This window comes from Vanessa cardui, chromosome 27 (assembly GCF_905220365.1).
Source record: "Vanessa cardui chromosome 27, ilVanCard2.1, whole genome shotgun sequence".
Classification (NCBI taxonomy): domain Eukaryota; kingdom Metazoa; phylum Arthropoda; class Insecta; order Lepidoptera; family Nymphalidae; genus Vanessa; species Vanessa cardui.
Window position 1 is genome coordinate 1,559,065 of NC_061149.1, and position 27,106 is coordinate 1,586,170.

General features: G+C 34.3%; 2 protein-coding genes and 1 long non-coding RNA gene across 9 annotated transcripts in view; 1 reads left to right on the forward strand and 2 right to left on the reverse strand.

Moving 5' to 3' along the window:
- Positions 1 to 26,141, reverse strand: part of LOC124541041 (transcription factor CP2-like protein 1) — a 53,959-nt gene extending 27,818 nt beyond the window's left edge. For 2 of the 7 annotated variants that reach the window (XM_047118839.1, XM_047118838.1), the window contains exons 1-4: positions 25,907 to 26,141; positions 4,075 to 4,186; positions 3,257 to 3,377; positions 2,255 to 2,342 (exon numbers count right to left, since the gene is read on the reverse strand). In XM_047118839.1, the coding sequence (XP_046974795.1) occupies positions 2,255 to 2,342; positions 3,257 to 3,377; positions 4,075 to 4,186; positions 25,907 to 26,141 (556 nt within the window). Of the gene's footprint in view, positions 1 to 2,254; positions 2,343 to 3,256; positions 3,378 to 4,074; positions 4,187 to 8,086; positions 8,506 to 10,433; positions 10,496 to 11,895; positions 12,021 to 21,817; positions 22,063 to 25,906 lie in introns of those variants that run through there. The other 5 variants (XM_047118840.1, XM_047118841.1, XM_047118843.1 and 2 more) reach the window with 5 other exon arrangements.
- On the forward strand, positions 988 to 1,702 carry LOC124541045. Its single transcript, XR_006967189.1, has 2 exons — positions 988 to 1,294; positions 1,373 to 1,702. It is a non-coding gene; the product is annotated as an uncharacterized LOC124541045 (long non-coding RNA).
- An 86-nt stretch (positions 26,142 to 26,227) lies between the features above and the next one.
- LOC124541044 lies at positions 26,228 to 26,443 on the reverse strand. Its single transcript, XM_047118847.1, has one exon. It carries the CDS (start codon positions 26,441 to 26,443, stop codon positions 26,228 to 26,230), a length of 216 nt encoding a protein of 71 aa, XP_046974803.1.
- Positions 26,444 to 27,106: the final 663 nt, after the last annotated feature.

A 27,106-nucleotide genomic window follows, 5' to 3' on the forward strand; every position in this document is an offset into this window, starting at 1 on the left:
TATGATGGCCGTTTTGACGTTTGCCCGCTCATGAAGTTTCGTATTTAATAAATAATTACATCAAAGGAGCAAATTCAAAAGTGACGTGCAGTGACGTGCAGTTAGTCATAAAATTTATCGAATGTGATTTCTAAACTACAAATATTAGGATACCGCGAAGATAACTTGTTTTTATTTTTTTTTTGGTTTCTTTTTTGTATCAATTTATTTCTTGTATGTAATGTGTTTATAAAGTTATTCATTCTAATTCCAATTTTTGATTTAAATTGATTTTGTTCGGATATATTACTTAAACTTATTTTATATTTTTTTATTAAACCTTTTTAATCAGATACTACTTGCAACAAAAACTTGAATTAAATTACTTGCAAAAAAACCAAGATTTTAATATATTATATCGATAATAAATTTACATTTCACATCACTTTTTTAATGTGTCAAAACGGCAATCGTATCTTGCCGCTAGAATAGTTCAGTCATTTTAATTTCTCTCTGGACCAAAAGATGGCGTTGAAAGTACGTTACGATCTGTAGCGAACAAGCAAAAGGTTCGTCACCGTAAGATCTATTTTCGTGTGCTCTGTGTGAGCGATAATCTGCTTTACCGATCGAGAGTGACATATTGAGTAGAGATGGCTCGATTAACCGATGATTGCGGGTTCAAAACCAGGTAAGCACCGCTGATTCAGGTGCTTAATTTGTCTTTTTAATTCATCTCGTGCTCACCGGTGAAGGAAAACATCGTGAGGAAACCTGCATGTGAAAAATTTCATAGAAATTCTGCCACATGTGTATTCCACCAACCCGCATTAGAACAGCGTTGTGGAATATGTTCAAACCTTCTCCTCAAAGGGAGAGGAGGCCTTTAGCCCAGCAGTGGGAATTTACAGGCTGTTGTTGTTGTTGTTATCGCAATGATTCGACGTTTAGATTCAAAAGGCACTAAGAGCTTGAGACTTGATAAAGGGTTTGAAAACTGATGAAGAGAACTTTGAAATAATATCTTGGAGATCGGACATAACTTCAATTTTTCTTCGCGTCTTGTCAGGGAGCAGTATAATAATTTTGCTATCAGAAGTCCAGCAGCTATTAACGCCGAAATGTTTTCGCGCTTCCATGAAAACGTGATGTTTGGATTTCGTAAGGAATTCTGATATAGTAATGCCGGACCCTTTGAGTGAAGTCTTAGAATTCCATACAAGTTGGCGCATGTTATAGTTGTTAAACCTGACTAAAATAGGCCTCGGTTTACCTTGATGAACTCCCAGGCGATGGCACACTTGCAAATCACTAGGTCTGACCTCGGACAACTCTAATCGGTCGGTTAATATATTGTGAACAGTGTTGTCAAGCTTTTCATTTTTTTCTTCAGGGACACCATGGATAAGGATGACTTTTCTACGTAAGTGAGCTTCGTGTCGTTCAAGACCAAGGGTCAACATCTCAACTTGTGATTTCATAAGTGTGAGAGTCTTCCAAACAAAGACTTTGAAGTCGAGAAACTCACTGGCCAATGACTTCAAATCCATAGAGGGAGCAGCAGATGGCGGGGAAAGTTTTTTCAGCCTCTCTTCGTAGTTCTTCATTCGAGAATCAAACATTTTCACTATTTCATCAAAGTTAGAGGACATTTTAAGTGATTGGTCCATGTTTGTTGTAAATAAGGTTTTTCTTGTGCAAAATAAAAGTGAAAATTAAAGGAGTGGTGATTGCCTTTTATTATAATTTTAATTCATGTGATAAAAGTTTTTAAAATAAATAAAATTATTAATTATGTTTAGGAGCTTTATAGAGAAGATGTACACACTTGTAAGTCTACCCACAAAAAAAAAGGTTTGTGGAACGCTCTGCCGTGCACGATTCGCACTTCTAATTCAATTCACATTTTTAAAAAGAAGTTAAAAGAGCATTTCTTATCAGTCTCCTAATTTTGGCATATGTATTTATATGTATGTATATTATAAGCATTTATATATGTAAACTTTAATGTATTATATATATATTTCTCATTTTTAGTTTAGTATTTGTTTTAGTTTTATTTTGTAATTGTAAACTCTTGCCTGTCTACCTTTCACTGTTCTGTCTATTTTCACTCTTCTGGGTATGCTGGAAGAAATCTCTTATAGGGATAAGCATACCTTTTAAATTTTGCTTTCCTGTGACTTATATATTTGTATCTGTACTGTATCTGGCAAATTTTAATAAACTGTTAAATAAAATAAGGTTTTCGACTGTACATTTATACATGACTTACAATGGGCGTTCACCATGCCGTTGTGTGGTGAGGACTGTTGGCAGGTCTCCTCCATACCGTCACGATTGTCGATCACCATATTGGTTATCTATGGATAGAACAAGAACATCACTAACATATGAATCTTAAAAATTACATAAATCAAAATCAAAATATACTTTATTCAAGTGGGCTTTTACAAGCACCTTTGAATCGTCATTTAACAAACTATGTTAAGTAGAGCTACCATCGTTTCGGGATGCAGATTGCATATATTATATTACTAGTAGTAGCCCGTTCCTTCTCTCGAGTTTTAGGGTGTTGGTTCTCATGTTAGGCAATAAAAGTAACCTATGTCCTTTGTTGGAGTTCAAGTTTTGTTCGTAACAAATGTCATCAAATTCGGTTCAGCGGTTTGGTCGTGAAAGAACGACAGATAGGCAGACAGACAGAGTTACTTTCACATTTATAATATTACCATAAATAAGTAGTTAATATTTTTCTACAATGAATCAAAAATCAACGAATACTCTTAATTATTATCGAATAAATATAAATCCTATCTTCTCTCACCGGTTTTATATTCAAAATTACACTTTGATAAACACCTATACTTAGGCGATAATTGTGCACAATTCTATGTAAACTTAAGCTTGTATCACGAACTATGTATTTTTTTATGGAATAGGTTAATGGTAAGTGGTCACCATCACCCATAGAAGTAAAAGATAAATATTAACTATTACTTACATCGTCAATGCGCCACCAACTTTGAGGACTAAGATGCTATGTCCCTTGTGCCACTGGATTACTCACCCTTCAAACCGCAACACAACAATACTGCGTACTGTTGTTTAGCGGTAGAATATATGATGAGTGGGTGGTACCTACCCAAGCGGGCTTGCTCAAGGCCCTACCACCAATTAAAAATATGTATACAGAGTAAAAAAAATCTGTATATTTTTTTCAAATCGACTTCAAGAGTGAACAAGTAACTGTAATCTTCTGACAATTTAGGTTTACCTGTCTATCGTCAGTCCTGCGAGCCGGCCAGGCGCGTCGAGGTGGAGACAGCACGTTGCCGGTAGGAGAGGGCGCTTCTTGCTTGAAGACGGCCAACGACGGCAGAGACAGCAGCGCCTCGCTGGAAGAACAGGAGATAGATAGACAGACACACATGTGTACATCTTAACCGATGATTGCGGGTTCAAAGCCAGACGAACACCACTGAATATTCATGTGCTTAATTTGTGTTTATAATTCATCTCTTGCTCGGCGTTGAAGGGAAACATCGTAAGGAAACCTGCATGTGTCAATTTCATAAAAAATCTGCTACACGTGATTTCACCAACACTGCTGCTAATCTTCTCCTCAAAAGGAGAGAAGACTTAAGCCCAGCAGTGGCAAATTGGCAGGCTGTTACTTTAATTTTAGTTATAGTAACAGCCTGCCAATGGCAATGGGCTGGTGAGTAAGATAGTTAAGATATTTGACGACCTCCATGGTCGAGTGGTGTGTACACCGGTTTTCATGGGTACGCGACTCTGAGGTCACGGGTTCGATTCCCGGCCGAGACCATGTAGATTACCATTAGTTTTCTATGTTGTCTTGGGTCTGGGTGTTTGTGGTACCGTCGTTACTTCTGATTTCCATAACACAAGTGCTTCAGCTACTTACATTGGGATCAGAGTAATGTATGTGATGTTGTCTCATATTTATTTATTTATAGTGATACATCGGAGTATATAATTGTTGAAGTGAGGACAGCCTGGGTTTGAACCCGTAGTTTGAACTAATTAGCTTGTTTGTCACGCGGGCGATAAATAGTATTAATTACTCACTTCATAGACAGCTCGCCGGGCAAATCCAGGTCGAGATCGTTGACCTGCCAGCCGGGGGACATGTGCGATGACGAGGAGCTGGTGCCGCTGCCGCCCATCTCGCCAAGGGTTGCTGTAACCAGATTGATATTTCAGATATTACTTTTTGAAAACAAGTTATTCGCATGGCAACACAGGAATAAGCGAGGTATAACGGAATACAGTTGAGAGATTATCTGCCAACAACGTCGTATATTTTTTTATAATGCTAATTCGTTAGTAATGCGGTAAAAAGGGATATTCCTTTACCTATTACTTTACTCTTGCTGACCATAAGTGGAAACTAGCTTATAAAAATAATAGACTTACGACTATCTGAATTTATATATTTTTTTATGGAATAGGTTGGCGGACGAGCCACATGATGGTAAGTGGTCACCATCACCTATAGACGATGACACTGTAAGAAATATTAACTATTCCTCACATCGTCACCAACCTTTGGATCTAAGATGTTATGTCCCTTGCGCCTGTAGTTACACTGGCTCACTCACCCTTCTAGCCGGAACACAACAATACTAAGTACTGTTGTTTGGCGGTAGAATAGCTGATGAGTGGGTGGTACTTACCCAGATGCTTGTGCAGGGCTTTGTGCAAGCCCTAGCACCAAGTAAATAATAAAAAACTAACTAAAATGCCTCAGAAGGAGTATGTCCGAAGCACCAAAAACATCGCGACACAAAGTAAACCGTGCGTCTGTAACAGGCGCTTTTTTCAAATGTATTTCGCCACAAGATAAGAATGCATCTAAAATATACATATTCAGCTTTAAACTGTGATCAAATCTTAATTCGACAGAGTTGCATCTATCGTGGCCACTAGCCGAGTCAGAAATTGGGAATTTTAATTGTCATACTCACAACGCCGTTTTGAAAAACCACAGCCTAAAAACTTAAGCATCACATAGCAATTTATTTGGTTATATAATAATGAATCTAATGTCTATTTGAACTATTATAATACACACAGCTTAAACTGGTTCAGCCATTGGTCACAGCGGTGATAAGAATCCTGTCAGTGATAATATCCAGACATTGCTCTCGGTATAATGACTTGACCTTTGATAAACTTTGAGAACACGTATTTATATGGCAACACAACGACAAGATTTAGATAGAGGAAAATGTTAATTTTACCCTTTTATTGGGGACTTATTAATACAAATTTTGAATTGTAAGTAGAGTTAAATATTTCGATCAGCAATTAATATAATTATATTTCTCTAAAGAATTCGAATAAAATCTTCGATTAATAGTAACAGCCTTGTAAGAGTCTCCATTTGAGGAGAAGGTTAGTAACATATTCCATCAAGCTGCACCAATAGGGATTGATGGATGCACGTGGGGCAGAATTCGTTGAAATTACACACACAGAGGTTTCCACCACACCAGCACACCATTCTAGCTGTCATATTCTGAGCTGCAGCTGAGAATTTTTCGACCAACATACCCAAAACCTTTAACTACCCCGTCTTGAAAATTATTCCCATAACCTAAAGCTGTCAAAAAATAATTATCACGATGGTAAAGACAATTAAGTATATACGAAGCTGTAAAAATCAACGGACATTTTATCAACTGGGTTACTGGGTCACCGCTGAGGGTTACAGAGTTCATGACGATTGATTTGTTTTAAACTCCAACCTCGATAATACTTACAAGGGTACTATCATGTTTTTTGTTTTACAAATTCCATAAACGGAGTTCAAAGACCTCAAATGTCGTCAAGATCGATCTGAAGAAGTACTAATTTGTATTAGTAGTAGATCTTTGCTCAAAGACGGTATAACCATAAAAATAACTGTTGTTATTCAAAGATCACCAAAATTGGTACCTAAAGTTTTATCTAATTATAGCCATCAAAATGACTTGACAAACATGCATTATAAAGTATGATAACCCGACACGACCTCTGCTTGAACAATATCTGATTACAAATTTCACAACGAAAAACAAAAGAATACGAAATCTGTTGCAGTTTTAGTATATTAATTACTAGCGACCCGACCCGGTTTCGCACGGGTGCAATATTAATAGTAAAAATACTACAGAATTTGTTTATTGACGACCACACATTAGAAACTCCTAAAATTATCAGTGTTTCTTTATTATATTGTCCGTGTATTATGTACAAAAACCTTCCTCTCGAATCACACTTATCTATTAAAAAAAACCGCATCAAAATCCGTTTCGTAGAATTAAAGATTTAAGCATTATACATAGGGACAGAGAAAGCGACTTTGTTTTATACTATGTAGTAATGTACATCAATTATCTAAGTCATTTTTAATTGTATTTATTTTAAGGGAATATGGACTTTAAAAGGCATTTCTGAACAGTGTTCTAATCGCTCTAGAGGGCATGACAAACAATATTATGATTAATCGTTGTTACGGTTTTGGGATCCTCTGAGTCTACTCTACCTACTCATCATACACAAAGCAACACTATTCAGTATTTTTGTCTTCTGTTTTGAAGGTTGAGTTAGAAAGCGTACAGGCACAAGGGACTTGAAAACTTGGTCACCAAGGTTGGTACCACATTGGCGATGTGGAGAAAAGGTTAATGTTTCTCATAAGGCTCATGTTTATAGGCAGTGGTGACCATTTAAATTCCGGCGATTCATTTGCCAGTCCGCCGAATTATAGCTAGCTTATCGTCCTCTATCATACTCCTGCACTTATCCCAGTTTTATTTGGGTTCGCGCAGCATGTATTCTTCTTCCATACTTATCTGTCTGACGTCATCTCGTAGCTATGAGATGAGAAAACCTATGGCTCACTTAGGCGACAAATCTCTAAGAAGACTCATTGACGAGAAGTCTTATAAAGAAACATAGTGTCTCTTTTCCTTATTCTTCCAACGCAACTGCAAAATCGGTAAGAGTTCACGTGCAAGGTCAACGACTTTAGGTATTTTTTTGAAGTGAAATAAAGAACTTACGCACACAAAGACACGTTCATTTGTTTATTATTGTCAAATTTGTATCCCAACAGACATACTATCCGTGCCTTTAATTTATATCTTCATTTTTGTCTGGATATATTTTACCACCCCTACATAATATAAAACAAAGTTCTCTGACCCTATATCTGTATGAAAGCTTAAATCTTTAAAACTACGCAACGGATTTTGATGAGGATTTTTTAATAGATAGAATAATTCGCTAGGAAGATTTTTATATATAATACATGGATAATATAGTAAATAAACGCTGATAATTTTGAAAGTTTCCAATGTGATATAATTAAACAAAATTCTGTGGTACATTTAGTACTTTTGCAACCGAGCGAATCCGTGACTGGTCGCTATACTATACATTCCAAATGATAACATTTGAGATTTTATGAATTTTCTAGGAAAAAAGTAAGTGATAATTAATTTACCATCTCATTGCGCAAACATGAAACTGGCTTACATTTTAGCGTTATCAGTTAAACTTTGCTCGGGGCCGAGTTCGTTGAGTATATCTAGTTATAACCAATTCCTCGATTTGCCCTGTAAATAGTAAATATATACACGTTCTCGAGTAAAACCACTACTGGGTACTAAGCTTATCGTCTTGGAAAGGATTAGTGTTAATTCCAACACACTGATTTAGTTCGACACAGATTATGCTATAATCTTTCTTTGTATTCTAACAAGTGGACCAACTTAGCCCTTCCAGTATACAATACAAGGAATAAAGAGACTGGAAATTTTTTGTTTAACATAATCAGTTTTTTTTAAATTACCAATCACCTATTCATTGATTAAATATAAGAGTCCCATTAAAATACCATTAGTGGCTATGGCGTAATACTTACAAACACAGCATTTTAAAAAGTAAGCAAAAAATTAACTAACTTTACATCATTGCATTTCATATTAAGGTTTCTGTGTACAATATAAAAAGTGGCGCCCAAACTGGGACTTAAAAAATAAACAGTAAAAATAATGCACGTTATCAACGATATTTGAAAAAACTAAGTTACCATATGCATTGTAAGTGATGCTGGCGAACGCATGCGCTCCAAACTCAGCAAACCTCCTCCCCTCCCTCGCTTCCCTTGCTGCGAACTGCAGCACAGCGGCCGCGGACACGCGATCCGATTGCTGATTCGTATCTTCCACCATATTGGATTATCTCACTCGAACGACCAAAAGATGGCGTTAGTTGTCACTATGCAGTCCGAGATATCCTTAATGATTCCAGTTGCCGATAGATGGCGTTGATATGCGTTTTCACTATGACGTGTAAAAGTTATTCAGAGTGTTTTTGTCACTGTCACAACACGCAGCAACATTTTATCGTCCATATATACTTCCTCGACATTGTCCGTCCGTTCATTAACATTTCTAACGTGTCACGCGATACAGTCATTTTAGTTCGGAAATAATTGTTCGCTGAAAACTAATTTTTAGAATAATTGCATTATGACATATCGAAACGTAAGTTTTTGTTTTAATGGAATATTAATAGCGAATTTAAAAGCGTTTGTTTGATTCTGTATTGTTTTTATACTTCATATGATAATGTTAGATTTATTTAGTTATTTATTTAACGCGATTTTTAGTAGAGATTATTATTTACAAATATATTTACGAAATAAGCAGTTAAGAGTATAACTCATGAAGATAACATTTTATGAAAAATATATTTTATTTATTATGAACTACCGTCAAAACTGACCATATAGCAATATTACCAATTTCGCCGTTAAAGATAAAATTACACAGTTCTGTTGTAAATTAAACGACACCGACATTATTTTGAATAAAAAAATATCTAATTCTCAAATAGTACATTCAATGTGTGTTTGAACCTTTTTCATTTTATATGTTAATACTGTGTGTCGCACTACAATAGAACTACAAATATAAATCTTTATTGCATTGGCGTGCGAAGCTCTCATCAAACGCACAAAACTAGTATGAGTTTTGTGCAAATGGTTAATAAGTTAACACTTTGTTAAACATTCATCGCGTATCTTAAACGACGTTTCGTGCCCATAAAATATTTTTCAAAAAAAGTATTGTTTATATATAAGTAATACAAACAAAGGAAAGGGCTATTGAATTTGTAGAAAAACGCAGACAATTTTATCGTAATTATAAAATTTGGAAATGTTTTTAGTTCATTGTGTCTTTATCAAGTTCAAATATAATTTGATTAAGTAAGGTTTGTATGCATATTTAAATCATTATTATAATCTTATAGTTTTTTTATAAATAAATAAATATGAGACAACATCACATGCATTACTCTGATCCCAATGTTATGTTAATGTTGCTGAAGCACTTGTGTTATGGAAATCAGAAGTAACGACGGTACCACAAACATCCAGACCCAAGACAACATAGAAAACTAATGGTAATCTACATCGACTCGGCCGGGAACGAACGAATCCGGGACCTCAGAGTGGCGTACCCATGAAAACCCGTGTACACACCACTCGACCACGGAGGTCGTCAACAATAGTAGTTTATTGAAAGTGATGTGCAGTTCCTTACAGTGTTACTAACTTTAGGCTTTTTCCCCGAATTTAGGGAGAATCAAGTTGTATCGCAGGTTTGAGGGGCTATTTTTGTTTTGAAAGGAGAAAAATTATCCCAATTTTATTTGGGGTCAATGCAGCCCGTCTTCTCCTTCCACACTTCTCTGTCAGACGTCATCTCACAAGTAACATTCTTTCTTACCATATCGTCTTTCACACAGTCCATCCATCGTTTCCTCGGTCGTCCTCTACATTTATACCTCTCATTCTGAATAAAATATAAGGAATAATATATGCAATTGAAAGCTAAGAAAAACTAAATTGTTAGTTGAAAATTGTCACACTTAAGATAAGATTGATTGACGTGTGAACGATTATGTCAGACGCGTTACTGTGATTGGGTTATTAAAATATTACGGGGAAATCCCCTAAATATGTAATTATGTATTAAAGACCGGTTACTTGATTTAATTAACACATACACACATTTATAAAACCAATGGTTATCTACGACTCCACTGGTGGGCTAAGACCTCCTCATCCATTAAGGACCTGGTTTGGAACATATTCCATCACGCTGTTCCAATGCTGGTTGGTGGAATACACATGTGGCAGAATTTCTATGAAATTAGACACATGCATTGTTCCTCACGATGTTTTCCCTCACCGAGCACGAGATAAATTATAACATAAATTAAGCACATGAATATTCAGTGGTGCTTGCCTGGCTTTAAAGCCGCAATCATCGATTAAGATGCACGCGTTCTAACCACTGGGCCATCTAGGCTCAATAGTCTACATCGACCTAATATTACGTGAACGTATAAAAATAGTTACTACTAACTTTTCTGTAATGAAAAAGCTGCGAACCACGGCGAGTAGCAAATACGATCGAACGCTGGCATCCTGTATATAGAGATTTAAAACGAATATAATCTGCATTTTTATTTAAAAAAAAAAAAAACTGCTGTCAAATTCATCCTTGAGATTTTTTTTTTAATTTATAAATGTCAAAAACGTTGTACATAAGTTATCTGTTGTCAATTGTATAACAGATAACCATGTTGAATACTTTAGATATTATAGGTTAGTTTAAATTAAGTCGGCTTAAACAAGCACTACTGAATCGCCATTTAACTTATATCTCGTCTTAAGCTAGTTGTGTGTGGCCAAAATATCACCCAAAAAAAACCTTAATTAATTGTCCAAAATAAATCAATGTATAACAACAAAAACGGGAAAAGAATTTGAGAGATAATATTATTAATTTCCAAAACTCTATAGATAGAGGAAACAAAAAAAATCATTAGACATGCAATGTCTTGCATAAAAAAAATCATAAAATCGATATTCAAATACTAAACGTATCAAACTATCAAATATATAATACGTACTCAAATATCAAATTAAAAAAAAAGGAATTAAGACATTTGAAAGCAGTTTTATTTATAGTATTGATCTATAATATAATTGTAAGACAAAGGCAGATCTGATAAATAGATAAACATACATATATTTGAGCTATATTCAACTCTTATTATATTTCAATTGTATATATGCGACAATCACAGCATAGCTGAGCTGTTTAAGAGAAACTATACTATATAATATCATCGACAAATTCTTTAGCATTGTTTTTTTTTAAACAATGTGTTAGTTTGTATGTCGAATGAAGAATTCATGAGTTCGCGTCGCTGTCGTTCACATAGCTATCGTATAAAAATATATAATATTTACAGGTAATTATTATTGGAAATCTTTACTGAAAATTATATCAAAGCACGAATGACCACTATGCTCGTAACAAGCATGCTACCTACCATGCTCTTATTCATAACGACAGCGTGAAGCATCACGCTTATACGTATGATAATATATTAGGCCAGTCGCCAGAGATATCAAGATTAAAACATTGTTATTACATTCGAAACGGTTCACGACTAAGGCTATGAATATATGATATAATATAAAATCATAGCATTGAATTAAATAATTCATAAAAAATCTATTAATTCACCTATTTCTTATAAACAATTAAACTGTCATAGATAATATTAAATCTGTCATGTACGGCACAATCTATTAAAAAAAAAATATTAATTGACAAATCGAAAAGAGCAGTCGAATTATTTGATTCGATTTTTTTAATACTTTATTAATTGAAATTTATATAGAAACAAATGAAACTATGCAAAATATTTAGCTAGCCTTATTTAAGTATACTAAAACTAAAATAATTTTAGGATCAGAGCGTAATGCCTTTGTCTTACAAACGAGATTTAAAAAATAAATCTGTCATCGCTTACATTTTCACTTCGACGCTTTATAATATACAAATTGGTGTTCTTTCACTAAAAACCGAGACGTTTCTACATGATATACACGAGAGATTAAATAATTAAGACTATTGTTTGAACAATTTTATCAAGATATATGACACATTATATAAAATAAAGTGTTTAATTTACTTCAACGTTTATCTGACTATTGATGCCTTTTACATAAAACTAAAGCCTCCGCAGATTACTTCGCGAAAAATACGTCTGAGAGATACAGTAACTTGATTAGAGCAGATTTTAGTGATCTATTTGTGTCTTTTACGCATATTTGCATTGTTTTACTAACGCAAAAAACTTCTTCATAATATAATTTTTGATGGGAACCTTTTTTAGTATTTGTCATGTTGACAGTATTGGGAAATACGTCCTACATAGAAGTGTGGAAGGAGACATTCTGTGTCGACCCCAAATAAAATTGGGATAAGGGTAGGAGGATGATGGTGATTAGGAAAAATGGCATGGATTGGATCAGAAGCATAATTCCACTAAATAATAACCAATTCGATTCGATATAGATTCTATTCCGATGGAAGTAGCTGAGAAATGCCCCCCATAACTTCGTACAATTTAGAAAAAAATACACTAACAAGATTGTCGATAGAGGGGGTAAGATCATACATAGTTTCCGACTCTGGTAAACTGAAACAGATATCAGCATATAACTAACTGATTAGCTAACTTATCAAATTGTCTATTTGCTAGTACATGGCTATTTTAAACAATCCCCCAAACCCCTAACACCCACCCACTCTAATACAACTTTCAATGCAACCTGCAAGGTATAGGACTCCTTATCATAAAATTGTGTATTTGCTAGCACGTGCCTATTTTATAACCGTAATGCAACCTGAAGCTAGTATATAAATTATCACTTAAAGCTAACGCCTTAGCTACCTATTGATATCTCAGAGCCGTTCACGAGATAAACTGTGATATTTAATCAAGATATACCTTCGCATACATTTGCGTAATCTTGACTTATTCAGACAGACAGACGGATAATAGACCACTTGGCATATGTGTGGACTCTACCAGATATATTATCCATTCCTATTATAAATTATTATTATTATTTAATAATGTAATTATAATTATTATTTCTATTTCTATATAAAACACAAACTTCCAGCCAACATTTAACACCCTTAGGGAAGGCGTCTTAAAATCCGTTGTTAGCGGATGTCATACCCTGTCACATATCAAGTATGTAAGTGATGTCGGTAATATTATGTATTTTAGTGGAATTTTGACTTAATTGAGACTGGAAAGTAAGCTTAGTTTGGGCGTAAAAACTATGTTAACCCTGAGGGGGTACAGCATCTACCGTCAAACATTGAGCTTGCATACCAGTAACGTATGAATAAGATTTTAAATTAACATGGTTATTTTTATTACTAAAGTTATTAATTTCGGGATATTTATCATGTTTTTTTTTTGTTTTAAGAGAACAAGTCTCGTGAACAAGACGTTCGTAGATAATGTCGAAATATCGAGCTCCACCGAATAAAAATATAAACCATGGTAAATATCCCGCAATTAATAACTTTAGTAATAAAAATAACCATGTTAATTTAAAATCTTATTCATACGTTACTGGTATGCAAGCTCAGTGACGGTAGATGCTAACCCTCACAGGGTTAACATATCCCAAGTTTTTACGTCCAAACTAAGCTTACTTTCCAGTCTCCATTAAGTCAAAAATCCATTAAAATACATAATATACCTGCTTACTGATTAAGAGCCGAGATTGCCCAGTGGTTAGACTTATAAACACAAATTAAGCACATAAATCGGCGGTGCTTGCCTGGGTTTGAACCCGCAATCATCGGTTAAGATGCATGCGTTCGAACCACTGGGCCATCTCGACTCGAGGGTAAGGTTACTTATATATTTACACAACATTCGAGGTATTATGGGCGTGTGTTTCTCTCGAGTAACACGATTCGCAAATATGTTTTTCTCGTGACGTAACACTGACGTCATCAATGATAATTTATGATACCTTCAAAACGATGTATCAACAGCACGAACGTATACACGTTATAATTTAATTATTATCTATTTTTATATAAAACCTACCTAAGATGATTTTACATACTTCCGCTAATGCTCAAGTATAGGCTATTTGACTGGTTTTTAAAATCCATTTTATATTATTTAGTAGAGGTTAAGGAACTCAGTAAAAGTTGATTTTTTTAATTCTAGTACATATTTGCCGAAAAATATCATATTAAAAAAACCATATTTAAATAACGCGCGAAAACGCCACTTGGACAATATGGCGCTGCAATGGGGTCGGTGACGTCACTTTGCTGTATTTTAATCTGTGATACATATACTAGAAAAGCAAGGTTTACAAGAAAGTGACTTCATCATAAGCCCGGCCAATCAGGAGCGTTTTGTGTCACGTGACAATCGTTTGAAAAAATGCATTTTTATTTATTGATTTTTGAATAAACTAAGCATTATTTGCAAGTTTCGTTAGTAAATAACCATTTTTAAACTCATAATCTACACTGATTACAATAATTCACAATTTGTTTTTCGCATTGTCAAATAGCCTCTTATACTAGTTAGCACACACGTCTTCGCTCGCGTTTTGGTATCGGTTCTCATCTGTCAGGTAGGAAAAGTTGCTCATGTCCTGTCTTGGGAGTTCAAGTTTGCTTCATACCAAATTTCATCAAATTCGGTTCAGTTGTTTGGTCGTGAAATAGCGACTGACAGAAAGAGTTACTTTCACATTTATAATATTAATATAGTCAATGAAATATTAGTCACAATATATTAAAATAATATACTTTGATAAACATATAATTGTATATAACTTTGCAATATGAATACTTAGTTTTAGAAATACTACGAAATATATAACAGACTCTTGTATGACGTTTGGTATACAAAAGCAATTAGCACAGATCTGCCAATTAGACCGGTCTTTTGAATTATAAAAATCATGCAACGTGTTATTTATAAAAGCCTATTTTGGTAATATTTTGTACATCATTTTAATGAAGGTAGGTAGTGTTGTGTAGTAAGAACTATCTAAGTTAATACCATACCGCTCCAAATTAACTGATTGTAAAAACAACAAATTTAATTTGTAAAAAATAAATTCAAGACACATAAAAGTGAAGTAACAAAAGCAGTAATGCGAAACGAGATGGACCAGTGGTTAGAGCGCGTGCATCTTAACCGATGATTGCGGGTTCGAACCCAGGCCACTGAGTTTTCATTTATGTATATAATTCATCTCGAGCATCGTGAAGAAACCTGCTTGTGTGTACTTTTAGTGAAATTTTGTCACATGGAAATCCACCAACCCGTATTGGATCTTCGCTGAATAACTCATTTGGTGGAATATGCTCCTAACCTTCTCTTAAAAGTGAATGGAGGCTACTGTTGTTAGGGGCAAATTAAAAGAACTTCATAAGAAATCATCGGAATCAACGCTTTATGACTGTATTTTTTAAATGTTGAAAAAAAGTAACTACTGAGTTTCTTAATTGTAAAATGACGTTTCAAAAGTGCTTATAAAAGCCTACTCGAATAATGTTTATTTTTATACCATTCGATTATTTCACACTCTTCGACTTCAGAAATTAATTGTAATTTTATAATTAACAAAGAAAGCAGCGCGATTAAAACTCAGTAGACACGATGTCTATAAACCTTATTGACGTAAAAATCTTACGAGATAACGCTATTTGAATATAATTATCTACAGCAGTTTCAAACGGTGCAATGATGAAAACAATTCCTGGAAAACTATACTTTAACGACCCGGCTTTACTCTTGTTCACTTTTAACAGTACTCAGTATTGTTGTGTTCCGATTTGAAGGGTGAGTGAGCCAGTGTAACTAAAGGCACAAGGGACATAACATCTTAGTTCCCAAGGTTGGTGGCACATTGACGATGTGGAATAGTTAATATTTCTTACAGCGTCATTGTCTATGGGTGATGGTGACCACTTATCATCAGGGTCCATATGCTCGCCCGCCAACGTATACCATAAAAAACAACTAAGACATCCTCAAAATAAATTCCAATTTATACTAATATTATAAATGTGAAAGTAACTCTGACTGACCGTCTGTCTGTTGCTATTTCACGTCAGAACCGCTGAACCGAATTTGATGAAATTTGGTATGAAAAAATGTTGAAGTCTAAGGAAGGACATAGGCTTACTGCCTAACGCATGACAACCAAACCTTTAAAAAGCAGCGAAGCCACAACTAAAAAAAATACATTTAAATATTTTCTAGGCAAAGAACTTTTGCCTAGAAAATATAAACCTATGTTCTTCCTAGGTACTTATATTTTCTGTGAAAGATAAGCCCCTAGGAAGAACATAGGTTACTTTTACATCTTACTCTTGACGATAAACCCCTAAATCGTGAGGACAACTGTCCTCATCGTCCTCGTCAGAGACCATGTGTTCCCCTATTAATGACACATTATTCTTGTACTACAACGAACACGAGCTAAGATGGACCAGTGGTTAGAACGCGTGCATCTTAATCGATGATTTCGGGTTCAAACCCAAAAAGCACCACTATGTGCTTAATTTGTGTCTCGTGCTTGGCGGTGAAGGAAAACATAGTGAGGAAATCTGCATGTGTCTAATTTCATTGAAATTCTCCCACATGTGCATTCTACCAGCCCCCATTGGAACAGCGTGTTGGAATATGTTCCAAATCCTCTACTTAATGGAAGATGCCTTAGCCCAGCAGTGGGTAACTTACAGGCTGTTACTTTACTACAATGAACAAACGCAAGTTTTTGTACAAATTATTATGATTGTATTATATACTCGGGGTATTTACAGCATGGCTTTGAGTCGTAAAATCATTTAAACTGTTTGCAAAGTGTGTCATAATCATATTCATTAAATGAAATGCAAGCAACTCATGCTTTTTTTCAAATAGTACGTTTTATAAAGGCACGATAGTCTTTTGTTTTACGTGTTACTAATCTGTTTTCTTTTTTTCTTTAAAATATTAATTAAAAGAAAATATATTAAAGCTCTGCTAATATTATAAATGCGAATGTAAGTCTATCTGTTTCTCTTTTGACGGCCAAACTGAAACTGCTGAACTAAATTTGATGAAATTTTGTATGTGTCAAGTAGAGACATTAATTCTTTTAAAAAAAAAAAACGTGACGACCGGCCCCTAAAGGCAAATATACAACTAGAAGTTAAGTTATATTTTTAAAATAATCTGCAGGCCAACTTTCATTATGATTTTTTTAGTCTTTAAGGCATTTTTGAGGAAAAGAAAATTGAAATAAATTCGTTTTCCGTTTCTCATTTTTATATTTGGACCGATAATTATTGTTTAAATATTTACGAATATCCAGTGTTTAATCGTTTTTATGGAACAAAAGAAAAAAAAATAGATATCAATTGATTCTTTTTTTTAAATAAATTTTTGAAGTTGCATTTTTGACAAATTTTGAAAAAAGCTAAAAAACGTGATAACTCAAAAATGGTTCACTTTTGCACTATACATACGGGGGTTAAAATTAATGCAAATAGTCATAATACCAATAACCCTGTATATATGAACAAGCAAAATCAACGTCACGTGACACAAATAAAAAAAAAGGCGGACATTTTGCTTTTGACACATTTTCGATCGCCATTATGATTATTACTGTGTAGTGATTATTGGTGGTTATTTGTGTTGTAGATTAAATGTTTTCTTTTGAGGCAGATTTAAATATATATACATGTGTACATTAAGTGTAAGATTATATATGATAATGATAAACGAAACATCTGTCTAATACATTAATTAGATTCCCTCATATCTGTACACGTTTCGAGCCGTTATAGATTGATAAGGAATGTACGAATGACACGTACCGTTCATTTGCCAAAGATTAAAATCGTTCATTTATTATATATCAAATAATTCCGATAATCTCTTTTATTAATATCACAGTAATCATCTCTCCATAGTGAATCATTACTGTGTATTGTAAGCCTATAGAGTATTTTGAATATAATATTTATAAATAATCATTAAAGGTTATATAAAACTTCTAGCTGTTGAGCTATATTCAGTCACAGAATTGAATGAATGTAATGAATACTTTTTGGTTTAACATTTTTATAAATAAAATTAGAAATAGAATATTATTAAATTTGACAAGGGAATTGTTAATCTGCCTTTAAATACGGAAGATAATGGATGATTGTAAAGAAAACTGTAAAAATAAATATTGTAAACCATATTAAATATTGTTAATTATTTGATGTTCCTGTTTATCTGAAGCTGGGTCTACAATATGTTTAATCATACTAGTGGAAGCTCATTGGCCGAAATTCAACTGTAATTAATTGCTTAATTAAAATTAAATATCATTGAAAAAAATCGCAAATATTAGGCTCAGCTGAACGATCCCTTTTATATTTTAAAGAATACCTACTATGAGAATGAGCCTCATTCATTACTTCTTTTTTTTGTTTTTCTTTAAGTTCGAAAGTTGAAATTTTCGGCCACTATATAATATATATATATATATATATATATATATATATATATATATATATATATATATATATATATATATATATATATAATATTATACATGAAAGAGTCGAGAGGGCCCAGTGATTGAGTCCATCTCGTGCCCGACGGTGAAGGAAAACATCGTGACCAAACCTACATATGTCTAATTACAACGAACAGGCTTGGAGCATATTCCACCATTAGTTCCAGAATTTAGATGAAATTAGACACATGCAGGTTTCGTTACGGTGTTTTCCTTCAACGCCGAGCACGAGATGAATTATAAACACAAATTAAGCACATATATATATAGTGGTGCTTCCCTGGGTTTGAAACCGGAATCATCGGTTAACGCGTTCAAACCACTGGGCCATCTCGGCTCAGTAACAAGAATATGTTTATGTTAATCGGAAATGAAACATAAATTAAAAAAAAATACATAAATATCCCGCTGAGTTTCTTTCGCCGATTCTTCTCAGGTGTTAAATTCCGACGGATCCCTACCATCCAGTAAGATAGTGACACTATCTGCCCTATGTGTCATGTTTATAAATACATAAGTATGATTAGCTGTTGCTATGACGATATTATTATCTATATAACTTAATAACTATGATAGATAAATATGTTTTACCTAATGTAGGTTAAACAGTACGTTTGGATTCTTTAATCATATAAGTAAGCCGAGCGAAAAGGCAACTTGATGGTAAGTGGTCACCATTGTCATTGACAATGACGCTGTAAGAAATATTAACCATTTCTAACATCGACAATTCGTCACCAGCCTTGGGAACTAAGATGTTAGGTCCCTTGTGTCTTTAGTTACACTGGCTCTTCCTTCAAACCGAAACACAAGCTCTGCTGCAAGCACGAGATGAATTATAAAGACAAATTAAGCACATGAATTAGCGGTGCTTGCCTGGGTTTGAACCCGCAATCATCGGTTAAGATGCACGCGTTCTAACCATCTCTGCTGCTGAAATAAAAATCTATCCGAAACAGTAACCAAAAATTTTATTATAATTTAATTTTACGTAGTGTTATATTTACAGTAGCTAAATGTATTTTAAAACTATTGTTTTACTTCTAACACCATAAATTAATAACTACATAATAGCCTATAAATAGAGGCAAACTCATATATGTCTCTTTTACAATATCTAAATTATATAATATCCGTAACTACCATCCGAAACAATTGGATAATCCGAAGTAATGTCGTATCCGTAACTGTATCTAAGTCTGGTAGATACCCAGATACAATATTACATTTAAATAAATATAAATTAAATATTGGACAACATCACATACATTACTCTGATCCCAATGTAAGTAGCTAAAGCACTTGTGAAAGGGATGGTTAATGTTTCTTTCAGCGTCAATGTCTATGGGCGGCGGTGACTACGCCAACCAATAGCATAAAAAAATAAAAAAACCAAGACCCTGCTGTCAATAACTGGTAAAATAATCCATATATGTTTAAGTTTTTTTTTTATCAAAGCGAGTTCAACAGTGATACAAAAAATTAAATTTCCAAATTAAAAAAATAATAATGAAGTAACGCTTTTGTTCGAAGGGTAATACAATTAGTGAGTTTATGATTGATAGCACACCTTGGAAATGAAACGATCGCCTTCTGACTATATCTACTTATACAATATTTGTATATAATAAAATTGACAAAGGAATCTCTGAGTTAGTTTTAATTCTTCTCAGGTCAGGGTATTCTTTTTCGAACCGGCGGTAACTACTGTTTAATTTAACAATCAATAAATAAGTGCCATGCTTCTATTATTATCAATATATAGTATAAAACAAAGTCGCTTATCGCTGTCCGTTCTATGTATGCTTAGATCTTTAAAATTGCTCAACGGATTTAGTTGTATGGATAGATTGAATCAAGAGGAAGGTATAGTCTCACAATATAGTAGAGATTAATACCTGTAATACCTGTTGACTTCCAAGCAGGATGTATCAATTTAAATAATTGTATTAACTAACATGACTTTGTATTTTTTAAATGTTGAAAAAGAGTAAGAGTTTCATGCCGGTTCTTCTCGGTAGAATCTACTTTCCGAACCGGTGGTAGCTTCACTTAATTGTAAAATGACGATTCAAAAGTGCTTGTAAAGTCTACTTGAATAAAGTTTGTTTTGATTTTGAGAATGACTGAAAAACTGTGAATATTGAAAGACATTTTGTAGCATATTTAGTATCAGCATTGCAACCGTGCGAAGCCGGGCCGGGTCGCTAGTATTGAATAAGTTAATAATTAGAATAACTAGAGTTTGATAGAGGCTGCAGGTTCTATACATCTCATTGACAAGAATTACTATTGCATTATCCAGAGTTCACAAAGACTTTTGTCTCCTAACGGACAGACACTTATACCAATGTATAATAATATTATAATATTGCTGTTTCACGGTCAAATTACTAAACTGATTTTGATTAATTTTGGTATAACAATAGATTGAACTCTATGGCAGAACATGGGATCCTTTTATTCCCTAACACCTGATTCTGATAACCTTAATCATCTTTAGTATATTAATAGTGATAGCCTGTAAATTTCCCACATATGGGCCTCATCTCACTTTGAGAAGGTTAGGAGCATATTCAACCACGCTGTTCCAAAGTGGATTGGTGGATTCACATGAGGCAGAATTTCGTTGAAATCAGACACTTTTAGGTTTCCTCACGATATTTTTCTTTACCACCGAGCTTGAGATGAATTGTGAACACAAATTAAGCACATGAAATTACAGTGTGCTTTCTCACAATCATCGCTTTAATAGGCCATCTGGGCTCTCAACATCTCTAGTAATTCATAATCCATATCTAACTTCCATGTGGAATTTTTATCCGTCTTCACGTCTTACGATGAAGTATTCACAAACACATCTTAATAATATAATATTTAGATCGCTGATAGCTCTTTGACCAACAATAAGCAAGTATAACGCTTTGGGCGATCGCGATGCCACACCAATCGGCCTGGTGGAAACCCGAGGATGGTTTTAGAGGGTAGGACTGGGAATTGGCCCTCATTGCCCTGGTCGAGTCCACAGTACCACCGAAGCGTCATGCGTCAACGCATTTCCTCCTCATAAAACAAAAAAGAGTGTAATGCTTCTATATTAAATAAAGATTTTCGTCTTCGACTAATTACGTGATTCTAGACAGAATTGAATCAGCAAAATCTGCTTTTGATTCGTGCGTTTTTACACACGAGTCTCGAAACGTAACGTCACAAAAAAACATTTAATAATAAAACATGTGTATTTAATACAAATTTATCGTACGATAATATTATTAAAATTAAAATAATAAAACTGTCCAAACATTTCGTGTCATAATATTTCCATACCTTTGCCTATTAATTTCGTTATTATTTTTTTAATAATCATTCCAAATTTAAACCTTTCAAAATCGAATATTATTTTCGAATATAATGCAATTATTATACGATATTAGGTAACTTGAAAATTATTTACACTAAAAACACTGATATGTATTAATTGCAACACTAAACACAGAGTTCACTTAGGTCACAAACACACTAGCGATAAACGCAAAACGTCTCGTCTCTGAAACGCGCCGCATTGTACTAGTTTTGTATGAAAGTTCAATTTGTCACATATTATATTGTTTGATATCAATATAGATTATTGGTTACAGATATGACGCTATGGAAGAGTTTATTGCCTAGCTGTGTTATGTCTCTCTGAGGCTGTTGTTTAAATTATTATTATACTATCTATCCGCCCAACTTTATATATGAATAAAAGGTCTAGATAGAACGTCGGACAAATATATAAATAAAATCTTAGATTTTTTTCGTCTTACAAAAATGTATCAAAATAATGCAATAATATCAAACAATATGTGGCATGTTATAAAATATGAATAGATATTAGACACCATAATATCTGGATTTACTGGACAATTGTGTATAAATATTTACCGATAGATCCATTGAAAAGGGATAAACTGTACAACAAGGTTCCTTGACGGTAACGTCAGACGCAAATAAAACTACTTTCTTTAAATGACAGGAGGTCAAAAGCTAAATATACAATATTTGACAACATATTAACGCGATTTCATTGGTCGAGAGCTTGAATAATATGTAATATATGATATTCGATATGGATTTGCGAAAAATCGTTTTGATTTTCAACGAAACATTCCTCTTAATTTGGAATTAATTAAAGTAGATATAAATTTAATTAAAAAGAATAAAGCATTGAAATGAAATAGAGTTGTATCATATTATAGACATATTAAATCAAGAACTTAGTAGTGCACAATATAGTTGATTTCGTTGATCGAATGGAAGACGAAAATCTAAAACTTTTCGAATGTAATAGGCTACACGTGCCGCAACTAGTATTATAATTAACCACTCAAACCGTAGATGTTTCTAAACATAAAGTAATAAAACCATTAGATAATAAAACATGTAATCAATTTATACACATTTGATAAACTATAACATTCATATCATAGTGTTAATCGCTTGTTCGTTTTGAGGTTAAAACAAAGACCTGGAGCGGTAACTGTAAACTCACTTTATATCTCAAAACATTTATTACTTAATATAATTAAGTTCTGAAACAAGTTATTACTTAATCTATACTAATATGACGAATGTGAGAATCGCTCTCATTAGAGCCTCCTATAGACTTCTTTTTCTTCTTCATTAAACGCGAGAGCTATGAGCTCCAATTAAAGATTTGTAATTTGATAATACGTAACACGAGTACCAATTGTTAATACTATTCGATAATTCGTGGACCAAGCGACTTCCATTCGTTGACTACGAGGCGTTCACTCGTTGATCGCAAGGAGTCAACTGGTTGACAAAGCAACGTTTATTGGTCATATCGCGCAGACCCTTCGATCACCTGCCGACTACGAGTGGATGCCGTGCAAAGAGGCACTCCGGAGTGGGTGGCTCAAATGACCTTTACAACTAACGAGCAACAACGACAACAACAACTAGTCTAATATAAAAATAAAACGAAGCTCACAATAGAAATAAGTGCATATTTTTGTAGACAAGCAAGAAAGAAATCTATTATATATTGATCACGAGCATTAATTATTACCAAGACCAACATTATTAAGCACACTTGTGGCTTCTCGTTTCGGCGCATAACGATCAATGGCGTACAAACACACTGATTAATGATCACGAGTCGTCTCCCTTTGTTTCTTAATGTATACCTATATACATATAATTTCGGTGTGAGTTCATTGACCTTCTCTTTTGGCTTGACCGATTTTGATGTTATTTATTGTTAGTATTTAAAGATTATTCTAAGTAGTGTGAACGTATCTTTTTTTTCATTATTTTTTTTTATTATAAAAAAGTTTTTACAAGAAATAGTTCTCGCCAAGCTGTTATGCCTAACGGATGACTATGTTGGAAGTTTATAAAAAAATAAAACATTTATGATTATTAAAATATTAATAACATGTAATTATTGAAAACAATAAGTTTTTAAAATCATAAAGTACAAGAACATTAAATTTTATAATCAACTTTTATGATCAATATGAAACCACATCTGTAATACTTTTAATCTTTGACAAATCGAGTCTCACGCTTATCTAACGATACATAACGAGATCGTATGTTCGTTACGCGGCTGTTAATTGTTTAAATACTTAAAGAGGAATTTTATCGAATCGAAATATTAAAAACTATGTATATTCTTTGTTTAATCGAATCGATATTGTCACGTCACTAGTCCAAAACGATTAAAACTGGAGATGAAGATATTTATTTACATTGACAACGTCACATAAAATCAATTTTATTCACGTAAACTTCACTGGAGCCGAGATGGCCCAGTGGTTAGAACGCGTGCATCTTAACCGATGATTTCGGGTTCAAATTCAAGCGCGACTATATGTATATACATGTGCCTAATTTGTTTTCATAATTCAACTCGTGCTCGGCGGTGAAGGAAAACATTGTGAGGACACCTGCATGTGTCTAATTTCATATAAGTTCTGCCACATGTGTAGTTTACTGACCCGCATTGGAACAGCGTGGTGGAATATGTTCCAAATCCTCTCCTTAATAGTAGTTGGGCTGTTAAACTCCACAATTAAGCGTTTTTGAATCGTCGATAATTAAATACTACCACCGTTTCGGTAAGCCTCCAGCGAGAAGAAACGGCAAGAAATTCGCATAGTTGCTCCTTTTATATAAACAGATTTACAATGCTCTTATTTACAGTAATTAGTGTCCTGGGATGGAAGCCGAGCCTAAATCCGGGTGTGGTTCTCTAAAAAGTACTCATTTAATGAATAATATGATTTATTTATTAATTTAGTCATAATAATCTTTTTAAATTTTGTAAATGGTAAATCATATTTTCCGGTATCTTATTACATACAAATACGAACATCACATACATTACTCTGATCCCAATGTAAGTAGCTGAAGCACTTGTGTTGTGGAAAATCAGAAGTAGCGACGAAACCACAAACACCCAGACCCAAGACAACATAGAAAACTAATGAACTATTTCAACATCGACGAAGTCAGGAATCGAAACCGGGACCTCGGAGTAGCGGTGTACATACTACTCTACCACGAAGGTCTTTGTGGCTCCGAATCTTGTACAGGTAAAATTAAAAAGTAACCTATATGCTATTCCACAATGCAATCTATCTTTGTGATAAATGATAAATTTCATTCAAATACTTTCAGACGTTCTGGCGCCGTTGAGTAAAAAACATCCATACAGACAAACTTTCTCATTTAAAGTAAGAAACCAGATGTAAGACCTTCTCCGAAACGCCTTCCAAGCATGGAACCAACTTCACGAACTTTCCGAGGCACGAAATTATACGTAGATAGTTTCAACTTCCAGCTTACGAGTTAAACCTCTAAAAACTACCGCTAATAAACCTAATTACTTTTTATCAGCACTAGCTGTGGTTCGAATCCAAGACTGTTCTGATCAGATATGCAGCCTGATACATCAAAGAGGCAACTCTTGGTTAGTAGCGTATTGCAGGTACAATTGATGGTTTATTTCTTACAATGGGCAGATTTTTGATAAAGTCCCTTTGATTCCAAAAACTAGCAGGAACTACGAAACGACTCACCACGCACGGTAATACTTGGGCTTCATCCAGGAAAATCGTTGAGATTTTGAAGAGCATTACAAGCACCCAGTGTAGCGGTTGGAATCGTTCGTCGACTTTTGTAAAATCAATGAGATCTTTACAATCAATGACTTTTTGACATCCAACGCATTACAGGTCCAAAAAAAGAAGATGTACCATATGTTTCAGATAGGGGTTTTCTGAAGAGTTATTTGACGATATTTGATTAAGAATTTATAAAATCATAAATGGTAATAATCTTTAAGGTAACTTAAAATACCTTCGAATCTGTAAGAAAATACGTAGAAAGAAAAAAATATTGACTCACCCATAATCTTTTTCGGCGGCACCTTCCTCTGCTCCTTCTCCTCCCCATCCTCCCGCCTCATCATCTTCCCCTCCCCCTGGTGCCACTTCCGCTTCCTACCCTCTCTCTCCTCGAGGAACATCCCCAAATCCTCGTTACTCCCCACCAAAGTCAATCTCACTGACGACTCCCAAGCGAAGTCCTCTTTACGACTGTCATGCATAATATAGTCCTTTGCTCCCTCAAAATATTCCATCACACCCGGGCCATCGCCCGCACAACACAAATGTCACTGAATGAACTGATGATCTGATGAATGAACGGTATCGTACGGCGAATAGGTTAGAAGAGAACGAAGAACGAATTGTACAGCTTCTTGATGCCGGTTGTCTCTCTTTGACGATGCCGTTGCAAGAGTTGATTCTCGATTTTCAATAGCATGTTGCTGCTGGAACGGCAGATATGGTACTGTATGTGGGGCACGAGCCCTGGGAAGGTTTTCGTCGTGAAGCGATTGCCGATCAAATACGTTCGCAGGAAGTTTAGAATGGCCTCCATGTGGCCTTCTCTGGGGGATTAATCGGCCGAGGAATGTCACTCGATGCTACTTTGATTCGTGAAGGCGGTGGGATTACGGCTCCTGGAAATAAAAAAAAACAATAACCATTTGGAAATTATATTTTACTAACATGATTTTCAGATATTATTAACTTTGTGTTTAGTTTAGAGGGAAAACAATATTTCAGCAGCGTGGTAATCCAGCGGTGGGATATATATACATATTTATCATTGATCAAGATACCTAGTTACAGATCTGGTATAATTATAGCCCAAAAAGTAAAGACCCGTAATTATAATTTAGTTTCTTTCTATGGTATATGTTGGCGGACGAGCATATGGGCCACCTGATGGTAAGTGGTCAGCGTCACCCGTAGACAGTGACGCTGTAAGAAATATTAACTATTCCTTACATCGTCAATGTGCCACCAACCTTGGGAACTAAGATGTTATGTCCCTTGTACCTGTGGTACTGAGTACTGTTATTTGGCGGTAGAATAATTGATGAGTAGATTAGTAAACACCAATCACATTTCAGGCATGTAACGATAGTAAGTAGATAGTTTTTTAAGTATATTTCTAGTAATCCTCACATTCGTCTAACAAAGAAAAGTTACTGATCTACACAAAAAATACCATTTAAGAAAATTCTTAATACACTGA

Excerpts from the sequence above, each read along its gene's own strand:
- LOC124541044 (XM_047118847.1), bottom strand. The coding sequence starts at position 26,443 with ATGGAGGCCATTCTAAACTTCCTGCGAACGTATTTGATCGGCAATCGC.